Genomic DNA, 11733 nt, shown 5'->3' on the forward strand with positions numbered 1-11733 from the left:
TCTTCGACAACCGCGGCGAGCTTCTAATTCCGGAGGCGGCAACCACCACCGCAGCCCCAATCTTCCTCCCTCCCTTCACCAATTTCTTCTTTTCCCCCTTTCTCTCCACTTCATCACTACTCAAACTCGTCTTACCGCTCTTACTCCTCGTCTTATCGATCTGTCATCCTCTCTGAATCTGGACAAAGCGTCCTCGTTCACGCCTCCGAGAAAGCACAGAACCGGGCACCGCCGCTGCACAGGAGCCACGCACTGTCGTCGGTCCCCGCTTCATCTCGTACGAGCCGCGACCAGAGCTATGGACAACTCGTCTTCTCAAGTCCGATTTCTTCAATTTAGGGCAGTCTGCTTCTCTGATTTGGAAGGCCCAGATCGGGATTTAGGGGAAGAAAAAGATCCCAGCCTCGCTCTCCCTAGGCCGGACGGAGCCTCCATCGTAAATCGACGACCGACAATCACCCTCGCTTCATCTCGTACGAGCCGCACCTCCTCCGCCCACGCCATGAGCGGATCCGTGACGGAGGGCGGCGGATCCACCCTCTCTTCGTTGAATTTGACGTCGGTGTAGAAGCGCGGCCGCGGCAGGCTGCTGCCGTAGAACTTTCCCGGACCTAATGCCACAACCATATCGCCGGGGAGTGAGGGAGGCGGCGACGAGGAGGCGGCGCTGGAGTGAGGGAGGAGGTGCTGGAGTGAGGGAGAAGATGAATTAGGGCTCAAAACGATTTTTCATTTTTTTAATTGATACTCACTCAAAACGACGTCGTTTTGAATTCCGGTGAGTCCACGTTTGAAAATTCCGGTGCCACGTCAACACCGATCAAGGTGATGGTCAACGCGTGTGCAATTTGCAACAAAATTAAAAGGTGATGTATTCTGGAGCTAATTTTAAAGGTGATGTGCAATATGCAAATTTGAAAATAGTTCGTGTATTTTCCGGCTATTAACCCATTTTAATATTACTTCTCACTAAAATATTAAATGTTTTACTGTACCGTTATAATGTACATAAATTAATTCAATCTGATTAATTAGAGGAAATTAAATACCACCATGACTCCCAAGTAAAGCAAAGTCAAATTTAATTTCAACACGACATCGATCGTTGCAGGAGATTGTGAGATATTTGTTCATTGACAGATTGGTTAAATTATACTCTCTGTTCTATTTTGTTTGGCTTAATTTTTTTTTACCGTTCCACCTAATTTAATCTGTATTTTCTTTGAGTAATAAATTTTCATTACAATAAATATGAACTACATACTTTATACTATATCTTACTCTCTTTAATAATCGTGTCAAAAAGAATTAGGTCATTAACATAATAGAAAAGTATACATTCGATGTTGCTAGACAATTCCTAACAATTCATTTTTATCCAACCAAGTAAACAAGATGCAATTGATACATTGAGCGAAAATAAGACAATAAAGATACAAATTAGTCATTATAACATAAAAGATAGTCACTCTTACCTATTTTATTTCCACCATTCACAATCAATAACAGTTTTAATTGGGAATTGCTCTAAAAATGCTTTGAAAAAAATTTAGGTTTGATCGCGAATTGCCTCACATCACAATCAGAATTAATCTTGATTATAAGTTGCCTTAAAACTAACCTTAATTTCGTGACCATCAACTCCTAAACTCGAATTTAGTCATAAATTCGATAATTAAGAGCAAAATTATAATAGCCCGATTTTCATAAGCTTTGCAATTTTAAATTTTAAAAATAATAGATAAAATAAATTTCTTGACTATCAAAAGTTTTAAACTAATTAAAAATCAACTTGCCAAAACTAAAGTAGTAACATAAAATAAGAACGATAAACTAAAACTTAACAAGTTTAGTTTAAATTTCTATGGAAGTACTTAATCTCTAGTCATTCTCGACTTCTATGGTCACCTCGACTCTAGAACTGCAAAACTAAAAAGATAAGGGGTGAGCATATTGAAAATATACTCAGTGAGGAACATAACAAATATCCATATATGTCACATATATAATTAAATCATGTTATGATAACATGTAGTACCTGCAAACATGCGCCAAGGCCGGGTAGAGACGTAAGCCCCTTGACGAAACATAAATATAGCTTGAATCGATGGAGTAATTCCCATGACCAATCGTAGACGTAACCTAAGTCAATGAGGTAGAGACATAAGCCTCATGACTTAGTCATAAACTTATAACATGAATCGATGGGAAGCCCCATGATCAAAACGTAGACGTAACCTAAGTCAATGAGGTAGAGACGTAAGCCCCATGAGTAAAAACATACATAACAATATGAATAAGCGTATAATTCCTCACTTATCAAATAAATCCCATGACATATATCTTATCTTAATCTATAAAGGAGCACATAAATCTATTTTAAAAAATCACTACTATACTTCTATTATTATTATTATTATTATTATTATTATTATTATTATTATTATTATTATTATTATTATTATTATTATAAAAAATCACTACTACTTCTACTATTATTATCATCATCATCATCAAAATATCAAGGCAGACTATATAAAGAAATTAGACTATATAAAATAAATGTATGTAAAATACTAATAATTCAACTTATATTATAAATCTAAATATTTGGGGTGTTATAAATTACTTTAAACTCAAAAATAATTATTTCTTATCTTTATAACTATTTTTTTGTCTCTGTATCCTGAAAATTTGATTATTTTCCTAACTCATTTGTCATTAATATATATATATATATATATATATATATATATATAATATTATTTGTAGTTGATTTAAATACTCCCCTGTCTCATAAGAGCGTACTTCTTTCTATTTTAGGACATCTCACAGAAGTGTGTATATTATTTTAGACACTACAACATCATAATTTTTTTTTTTTTTTTATCTTTACTTTATCAACTTATTTATAATTTTATTATATATGACCAATCACAGATCCCTTATTTTTTTGTGTAATGCTAAACAACCACATTGTGGCAACCCATAATTTACCTAATTAAAAATTAATTTAATTTATTTAACTTATTTTTTAAAATAAAAATAAGATTTAGTTATTTTATCATATTCTCTACATTGTAGTTATTTTTTTGCAATTTTTTGGTAACTTTTTTATTTTTATTAAAAAATAAATTAAAAATAAAAAATGCACAAAAAATAAAAATAATAAGTACAATGTAGAGAATATAATAAAATAACTAAATCCTATTTTTATTATAATTTTTTTAAAAAAAATAAATCAAGGTTTTCTTTATTATATTAATTTATATTTATTGTATTTTTATTGTATATTGTATTTTTTTATCTAACTGTCATACAATTCATAACTAGAATAAAAATGGGGTATAATTTACTGGGAGGATTAAATTGCCCACAAAGGTTGGCAATAGAGATTATCAATTATCAAACAAAGCGGCGAATCTCCGTATATAGTGGTCATGCCACCAACCCAGTCCCCACTGACACGTGTTTTCTTACTATTGGCGTCGATGATAACGAGGATTTTTCATTCCCCAAAATACCCTCCGTCAAGTCCGTCAGCTCTCCCATCCCCGGAAGACAACAGCAGACCCATTTTCGGGAATCAAGCAACTAAATTTTGACGTCGCCAATAGCAGCCCTTGCCCTCCAAAATAAACAAATGGAATGTGAACACCACCCATTGGCAGCAGCGTAGCTACAAAAAGCCACTTCTCCCTCCTCCACTTCCACACAGATATCAATAGTTCTCTTTTTTTTCTTTCATTAATCTGATTTCAATCTGCTCTTTTGCCATGGCGAATCTGAACGGAGAGTCGGCGGATCTGAGGGCGACGTTTCTGGGGGTTTATTCGGTGCTTAAATCTGAGCTCTTGAACGACCCTGCTTTCGAGTGGACTGATGGTTCTCGTCAATGGGTCGAGCGTGTAAGATTTGCTTTCTTCGCTTTCTTTTTCTTCTTTCTTTGTTGATGACTCGGTTCTTCTCGTTACTTGGAACGAAACGATTACAAACGGCGCTTAAACGCCGCCTTGAAGCGGTGCGGTAGGTTCCCGTTTGGCAGGCGGCGTTTACCCCCCCCCCCCCCTCCCCCCTGAACGCGCGCCTCTGCCTCGCCGAGGCGGTCCGAGGCGGCGCCTCACATCGCGAGGCGAGCGTGTATCCAAACTAACTGATTTATGGAATTTCTATACATATGTGCGGTATCTAATATGTACTGTTCATTTATATGGATATATGTGGTTTTGGATAGTGGAATGTGGCTTGCAGTGGTGAATTTTCCTATCACCATGGAGCTTTACTTTTTTCTGTTTTTTGAGGACGAATCAAATGATATATCTATGCTCAATCTTGGGTTTGTTGATGACTCGGTTCTTCTCGTTACTTGGATCGAGATTAAATAGGGGTAGGACTTGTTTAGTTGACTACTATTTGACTTTGTGAATCCTGATCTGCTGACTGTGTACCTGAATTCAATATCTCTCTGGTGTGGAATCATGCAATACGGTTCTGAAGAAAATTAGATGTTTAGTTGCTGTCCTAAAGTGAGCATAATATATCCTTTTTTTTGCTTGGATGCTGATATTTTCTGTAACATGCTTTGTCTATTAAAAGTTGCAGCTACCAACCACTTCTTGAGAGAATTGAATTGTAAAAGTAGTAAATTTCCCCTATTGTGAAATTGAATCCTTGATTCTGCCAGAGGATGATCATAAGCTACTATAATAGCTGAGTAAAGTAAGAATTATTCCATCCCACTTGCTTCAAGATTCCACCAAGCAGCAGAATTTTCACTTAGAGCTTTATTCGTCACATCTTTTGAATCTCTAACTTTATCTAACATTTGCATGGTTCCAACTTTCTATTTTCTTTATTGACTAAGTGTATTGTTCCTGATCTTGCTTTCTTTTATATATAACAGATGCTGGACTATAATGTACCTGGAGGTATGTCATTTACTACATTATATGAGGCATTCACTGGCCAGTAGGATATTTCTAAAGTATATAGTACTCCTATAATACTGAAACAGCATGCTAACAAAGAAGCATTATGTGCTGAAGAATTAATTATGGTATGCAGGGAAATTAAACCGAGGCCTGTCAGTCATTGATAGCTACAAGTTACTAAAAGGAGGAAAAGATCTAACTGATGATGAAGTGTTTCTAGCTAGTGCTCTTGGCTGGTGTGTTGAATGGGTAGGTCCAAGTTTATAGCTTCTATCTTGTTCTAAGCTGCACAGCTGTCTCCTCGAACATTGTTCTGAATGAAAACTATAACGCATATACATGGAAATGCAGCTCCAGGCATATTTTCTTGTACTTGATGATATTATGGATAATTCTCACACACGACGTGGTCAGCCATGCTGGTTTAGAGTCCCCAAGGTTTGAGCAAGTTTGAATAGTTGCAATCTTCTGCCATTACTTTTTAAAAGTTTCTAATTACTTGGATGAACTTGTATTATAGGTTGGTATGATTGCCATAAATGATGGAATCATTCTCCGGAACCATATCCCCAGAATTCTTAAGAAGCACTTCAGAACAAAGCCTTACTATGTTGATCTGCTGGATTTGTTCAATGAGGTGATGTGACTATTTACTGTCAATTGCTGAGATTAGTTTATTCTGTACAATGCTGATTTCTACATCTTTACGTTCTCAGGTGGAATTTCAAACTGCTTCTGGACAGATGATAGATTTAATTACCACTATTGAAGGAGAAAAAGATTTATCAAAATACTCATTGCCTCTGTGAGTACAGAATACTAAAAAATCTGGCACGATACAACAATATGTGTTTTATTGACAAAGTTACCAAGTGCTGATTGTCATCATACGTTTGGCAAGTTATTGCACCATGTGCAATAATCTCCTAATTTTCAAGTTGTCATATTAGCATTCTACTGTATCGATTGCTCCAGTTTTCAAGTTCAGGCCTTTTGTGATGTACTCTACTCTTTCATCCATTCACATCCCTATTTTAATAGCAACAATTATATGCTGTATGCAACATATGGGACTGCCTTATGTTTTCTAGTCCTTTTTGTTTCCTAATATTTTTCTGGCTTAATTATGCAGTCATCGCCGCATTGTTCAGTACAAGACGGCCTACTACTCATTTTACCTCCCAGTGAGTTGAAAATCCTTAATTCCACTTATTTTGATTTGTATAGAAAATTCAGTGATTCAGCTAAGATATCTGAAACTTTTAACAGGTTGCTTGTGCGTTGCTCATGGCGGGTGAGGACCTGGAGAAACATCCAACAGTGAAGGATGTGCTTATTAATATGGGAATATACTTTCAAGTACAGGATGACTATTTAGATTGCTTTGGTGAGCCTGAAAAGATTGGGAAGGTAACTTCCTGCACTCTCTTCCTCTGTTTCTGTAATCAATATTGTAATAACAAAGAACGGCTTAGTTAATCACAGTTGTATTAATTCACTGTGCGCTTCATCAGATTGGAACAGATATTGAAGATTTCAAATGTTCTTGGCTGGTTGTAAAGGCCCTGGAGCTTTGTAACGAAGAACAGAAGAAAACTCTTTTCGTAAGGATAAGAAGCTAACATTGTTTTTTCGTTTTCTGTTAATTTATAAGCTTTTGTATATGAACAAGTGGGCTTGTAACCAGGAGCACTATGGAAAGGAAGATCCAGCTGATGTTGCAAAAATCAAAGTCCTCTATAATGAGATTAATCTACAAGGTGTGTTTGCTGAGTTTGAGAGCAAGAGCTACGAGAAACTAAATAGCTCGATTGAAGCTCATCCCAGCAAATCTGTGCAAGCAGTGCTCAAGTCTTTCTTGGGCAAGATATACAAGAGGCAGAAATAAGAAAATGAACTCTCACCACAGGAATGAAGCAGAATCAAAAGAATCCCACTTCATATCCTGTCCTGATGCATCTTTGTAGCTAATCCTGTTTGTATAACTATTTGTGGTTTTTATTAGTATTTTCAAGCGGAGCAGTGTCATTTTTTCACAAGGGAAATAACGTTTTTCTGCATTGTACTAGTATAATAAATCTGATGATTTTCCTAAATATTCTTTTGCGGACGGAAACCTAATAAATAGAAATCCCACTTAGAGTTCTCTTAATGCAATTGATATATCTACTTGTTTAAATAAATAAATCTATATATAATATGAAAAGGTAGGTAAATTCAATATTTTCGCGCCAATTCTTTTACAGTTTTTCTTCCCAAAATCTAAGTGCATTTAAAAGAATGTGTATTGTTAGTTTTCTGATGAATCTTTCACTTTTATCTCCCCTCTTCCACTCGTTCTCTCTCATAAGTTATGATGATTTCTCAAAAAAATTGGATCGAAAAAAGGAGATCGTTGAAATATGTTCTCACTTTCTCGATCAATACAATACATCACCAAAAATACACATTAAAATGGCAGCCGAATGAAGAATTGATGGAAACTCCAACTGCTATCCATTTTCCTTTATGCAATTGGATTTTACGGTTGAAGCACACCATGGGACTTGGGAGGCGCAAAGAGAGATACAAATAATCATGGAGAACAATGTGATGGGTAATTTGAATGGGAAAAGAAACAGAGATGAAGAGCATTCGAGAGCACACATATGGTGATAATCAATATGTCGCCGAGAAAAAAGAGTTACCATTGAGGTCAAATTCTTTCCCATCTCTTGATGTCCTCTCCACCCAGAAAACTCTTCCCTCTAAATTTCTCGTCTCTCGGAGAATTTGTTCTTTTCTCTTTAACCTATTTGGGGGAATAAAGCTATAAAGACTGCACAATTTGCTAATATTTGGCAAATTCTTAAATATTTGATTATAATACTAATTAAATTTGGATTTTTGTTCTTTTCCTACGGGCATGTTTGTTTGTCAGAAAAATAATCTGAATTGGGATTATTATTCCCAAAAAATGATTCCATGGAAAATGAATCCTAATTCATTTATTATCCAGTGTTTGGAAATATCAAAACTAATTATTAGGATTCTGGATTGTATCATTAAATAAATATATTTAATTAATATATGTAAGAATTAAAGTGATATTTACCCTTAATTTTCAATAATTCATAATATAAGTTTTGAGGTTTAAAAAATTATTTTCAATAATTCAGAATATAATTGATAGTGTGAAAATAGTTCGGGGTTTAAAGTGATATTTACCCTTAATTTTATAGTAACAACAAAGTACATTATTAAGATTAACTAAATTATTTATAATTCTAAAATTAAATTCATTTTTTTTCTTAGATAATAATAATAATAATAATAATAATAATAATAATAATAATAATAATAATAATAATAATAATAATATTAACAATAAGTATGATTCATAATTCTAAGAATTAAATTATGATTTCTTAAAATAATTCATGAATTAATGAATTAATTAATTAATAATAATAATAATAATAATTATTATTATTATTATTATTATTATTATAATAATAATAATAATAATAATAATAATAATAATAATAATAATAATAATAATAATAATAATAATAATAATAATAATAATAATAATAATAATAATAATAAGTATGATTCATAATTCTAAAAATTAAATTATGATTTTCTTAAAATAATAATAATAATAATAATAATAATAATAATAATTTTCATTTTATAAAAAAATAATATTGGATATATCATATATATGTAAGTAAGAATCCTGAGAATGAGGAAAAAGAATACCTAAGAAAAGCTAGGAATAAGAATTCTGGAAAGTTGCACTACTTTCCTTGTTTTCAGGATTCTGATTACTTTCTCTATCTGACAAAAATTTAACCAAACACAGGAATTTAATATTTTGGAATCAGATTACTTTTCCAGGACAGAATCCGTGCCAAACAAACATGCCCGTATTGTTAGAGGCCTTTAGGAGAATTGTAGTTTGTTGAATTTAGGAGGCATTTTCTTTGCATTATTGTGGTGAAGTTGTATCAATTTTCCATCCTTTTCTTCAATTTGAAGCCGTATTAGTTTTCCTATCCCTCTGATGGGAGTTTTAATGAACATGATTATAATAGTATACTAGTACTCTCATTCGTGCGATGCACGATGAACATTAAAATTAAATGATATATTTAAATAAATTAGTATAAATAGATTAATTATAAAATAAAATAGTTTATATCAATTACATAATAAAAACCTAAATTTTCAACTCTGTAAATTATAGTTATTAGATGATTTTAAATTATTTGATAATGAAACTTAACATTATACATTATTATTGTATTACATAACCGATCACCTACCCACCGTGAGCAAGCATAATGTGCCCACCACTGATGTGACAATTTTAATTTGGAAAGAGAATTAACATATATTACTCTAATTAAAATTATCTTACTCTAATTAAGATTGTCACATCAGTGGTGGGCATATTATATATGCCCACGGTGGGTAGGTGATCGATTTTGTATTACAGAGTATTACACATAATAGATAAATAAGCATTTTCATACATAAACCTAAATAAAAAAAATGTAAAACTTTAACGGAAAGAAAGAAAATAAAACATTTTTGAAGTTTTCATAACTCATTCGTTTTAAATTCATTTTTGATGATTTTTATGTAATATCAAATATTTCATCACGAACTTAAATTTAAGATGCATATTTCTTCATAAATCAAATTTGATAATATTTAGAAAAAATAAATAAATTATATATATCAAAATAGAGATAAAAATAATTAAAAATTGATGAAAGAAGAGAAAGAAAAAAGGGGGGGGGGGAATATGGAGGGAAAAAACTCCTCTTTTATATATTACATGTAGATATAGATTACACATTCACCCAAAAAAAAATCAATCATTAATTTCATAAAAGTATTATACCAAAATCTGTTTCTTAATTAACATAAATGTAATAAAATTATAATTATTAAATCAATAAAATGTACATACTTTGAAAAATAAAATACATTAAAAACAAACTACCGTAGATATTAATTAAATACACAAAAATAGCTAAAATTGAGACTCCGAATTGATACATTTTTTAGTTAAAATTGTTAATTTTTTTAGTACATCGTGATCGTGTATTATTAAGTTTATTTTAATATCATTGTTATGGTTTTATTTATAACCACGCTTATTTAAGTCCAAATTATATTGTTGAAATCCGTAATTAAATGGCTCAAAAATCAAAAGCCCAAATTTTTAAAAGTTTATTATACTTAAGTTAACAATACAAAAACAAAAGTTAAAAACAGAAACTTGATAGAAAAAATAAAAATAAATACAATTATTACTCCTACTATAAAACAAAACGTAGTGCAACCCTAATTCATTTTACTCTAACGGCGTCGCGTTTTTCAGTTTTTACTTTTCATTTTGTTTTTGCATCTTTTTCTCTTTTTTGTATTTTTTTTTATCTATCAGCGGATTCATCTTTCCCATCGTCGAGTAAATTGTGCAGCACATTGATTTTTTCGGCCAATGTGTTCAATCTTTCGTTAACAATTTTTAGTGTTTCGTCGCTGTCTGAGGTGTTATTCGCGAAGACGATGATTTTTAAGCGCATGGATAAATGTTGCCTGACTTAACCGCCGGCTTCGTCAAGGATGGCGAGATTGGAGAGCAGAGTAAATGAAGAAAGGAAAAAAAAATCAAGAAGAAATCTTTAGGTAAAATGTGAATACTTGTGTTGTTTTTTGAAGGTGAGAGAGAGCACGCCCGCCTGTCCGAACCACGCCGTGGCTCTACCCGTCATCGGCCACCTCCACCTCCTGAAACAGCCGCTCCACCGCAACATCCACCGCCTCTCCCAGCGGGCCGGCCCCATCTTCTCCCTCAAGCTCGGCGTCCGCCGCGCCGTGAGCAGCCCTCGCCGATCCAGCAGCAGTCGTCCAGCAGCGGTGCTCCCGCCTCATCGCCGGGCAGCAGCGAGTTCGCCGCGCCACCAGCCCGGCGTTGCTCGCTGCACACCGGCCGTCTCAGTTCGCTGCTGCTGTGCACGTCAGCCCGGCGCTCGGAGCAACCTCACCGCAGCTTGAGAGAAGCGACGCCATCGACGTCGCGCGGCCTCGACGTTCGCGGCTCAAAGCTGCGTCGAAGGAAAGCGGCAACGTCGTCACAGATTGCCTCCGTTTGTGAGAAATGGCATCGCTCCAGCCTCCCCTCCAAAATTACCCGATTGTGTCTAATAACTTTGCTCCTGTCAGTCGATCATCATCGCCACTCCACAGTTCTACTAGGGATTTCACCACTACTGATCAGACGACAATGAACTCTACGACAGTAATGACGGCGCTTCTCTTCCCCGAGTCTGGGATCACGATGCCTCCGAGCATCACTGTCACAGATAGTTCGGCGGAGAATGCTAGAGCTACTGATGATGTTTCGTTCCCGGAAATCGCTGCGGTGATGACTACCCATACTGTCGGTGTCTCTACTCAGGCCGATGGTCCTAAGGGCCTGATCCCACCTCGCTCGATCGGGACTGCCCATCCGAATGTGCTCAGTCCACCGTCTGCTTCGAAGTCTTTTGCAGATAAACTGAAAGCTAGGGATGGCAGTCCGACAGAGCAAGTTTCCAAGCCTAGGGACGTCCCCGCTCATGACTTTACAATCCTCCGGCCAGAGTTGGTGGATCTCAAACGTTGCCTTGTTTTAGAGCCTTCTTTCCACCAACGACAAGTCCGGCGTTTCGCCCATGCGGTTCACGGCCGGCTGATCCTCCGCAAAGGTGAGTCACCTCGGTTTGCAGCGGATCTTTGGCAGGAACTTCAGCAGCTTTGGAAA

At 34.9% G+C, this 11733-nt stretch overlaps 1 protein-coding gene across 1 annotated transcript; it reads left to right on the plus strand.

Annotated features, from left to right (window-relative positions):
• The first annotated feature begins 3404 nt into the window (after positions 1-3404).
• Positions 3405-7027, plus strand: LOC130985942 (farnesyl pyrophosphate synthase). Its single transcript, XM_057909135.1, has 10 exons — positions 3405-3908; positions 4904-4928; positions 5065-5180; positions 5283-5369; positions 5452-5568; positions 5648-5736; positions 6064-6115; positions 6201-6341; positions 6446-6535; positions 6619-7027. Exons 1-10 carry the CDS (start codon positions 3777-3779, stop codon positions 6817-6819), a joined length of 1050 nt encoding a protein of 349 aa, XP_057765118.1. The 5' UTR covers positions 3405-3776; the 3' UTR covers positions 6820-7027.
• Positions 7028-11733: the final 4706 nt, after the last annotated feature.

This window comes from Salvia miltiorrhiza, chromosome 5 (genome assembly GCF_028751815.1).
Source record: "Salvia miltiorrhiza cultivar Shanhuang (shh) chromosome 5, IMPLAD_Smil_shh, whole genome shotgun sequence".
NCBI lineage: Eukaryota > Viridiplantae > Streptophyta > Magnoliopsida > Lamiales > Lamiaceae > Salvia > Salvia miltiorrhiza.

Excerpts from the sequence above, each read along its gene's own strand:
- LOC130985942 (XM_057909135.1), top strand. The coding sequence starts at position 3,777 with ATGGCGAATCTGAACGGAGAGTCGGCGGATCTGAGGGCGACGTTTCTG. Across the intron at positions 4,929-5,064 it reads GGACTATAATGTACCTGGAG|GGAAATTAAACCGAGGCCTG; the intron begins GTATGTCATTTA and ends TATGGTATGCAG. Across the intron at positions 6,342-6,445 it reads AGCCTGAAAAGATTGGGAAG|ATTGGAACAGATATTGAAGA; the intron begins GTAACTTCCTGC and ends GCGCTTCATCAG.